Source organism: Trypanosoma conorhini (assembly GCF_003719485.1).
Source record: "Trypanosoma conorhini strain 025E chromosome Unknown Tco_14.4_contig_00609, whole genome shotgun sequence".
In the NCBI taxonomy this organism is placed as follows: Eukaryota; Euglenozoa; class Kinetoplastea; order Trypanosomatida; family Trypanosomatidae; genus Trypanosoma; species Trypanosoma conorhini.
The window spans coordinates 10,654-11,129 of NW_021704694.1; the positions used below are offsets into that span (position 1 = coordinate 10,654).

Below are 476 nucleotides of genomic sequence, written 5' to 3' on the forward strand. Positions count from 1 at the left end.
GCGGCTTTGCCTCCACGACGGACTCCTCCGCCGCAACAAGCACAGGCGCCTCGGCCTCCAGAGGAGGAGCCGCAGTCAGAGATTCATTCACCCCCGCGGGCCCAACGGTCGCTTCCAGCGGCTTTGCCTCCACGACGGACTCCTCCGCCGCAACAAGCACAGGCGCCTCGGCCTCCAGAGGAGGAGCCGCAGTCAGAGATTCATTCACCCCCGCGGGCCCAACGGTCGCTTCCAGCGGTTTGGCCTCCACGACGGACTCCTCCGCCGCAACAAGCACAGGCGCCTCGGCCTCCAGAGGAGGAGCCGCAGTCAGAGATTCATTCACCCCCGCGGGCCCAACGGTCGCTTCCAGCGGCTTTGGCCTCCACGACGGACTCCTCCGCCGCAACAAGCACAGGCGCCTCGGCCTCCAGAGGAGGAGCCGCAGTCAGAGATTCATTCACCCCCGCGGGCCCAACGGTCGCTTCCAGCGGTTT

General features: G+C 67.4%; 1 protein-coding gene across 1 annotated transcript; it reads left to right on the forward strand.

Annotated features, from left to right (window-relative positions):
• Positions 1-2: 2 nt before the first annotated feature.
• Tco025E_07651 (uncharacterized protein) lies at positions 3-476 on the forward strand (the record flags this gene model as incomplete). The annotated part of the gene is made up of 1 exon (XM_029374513.1): positions 3-476. A coding segment is annotated over one exon (474 nt), but the record flags the coding sequence as incomplete, so codon positions are not given.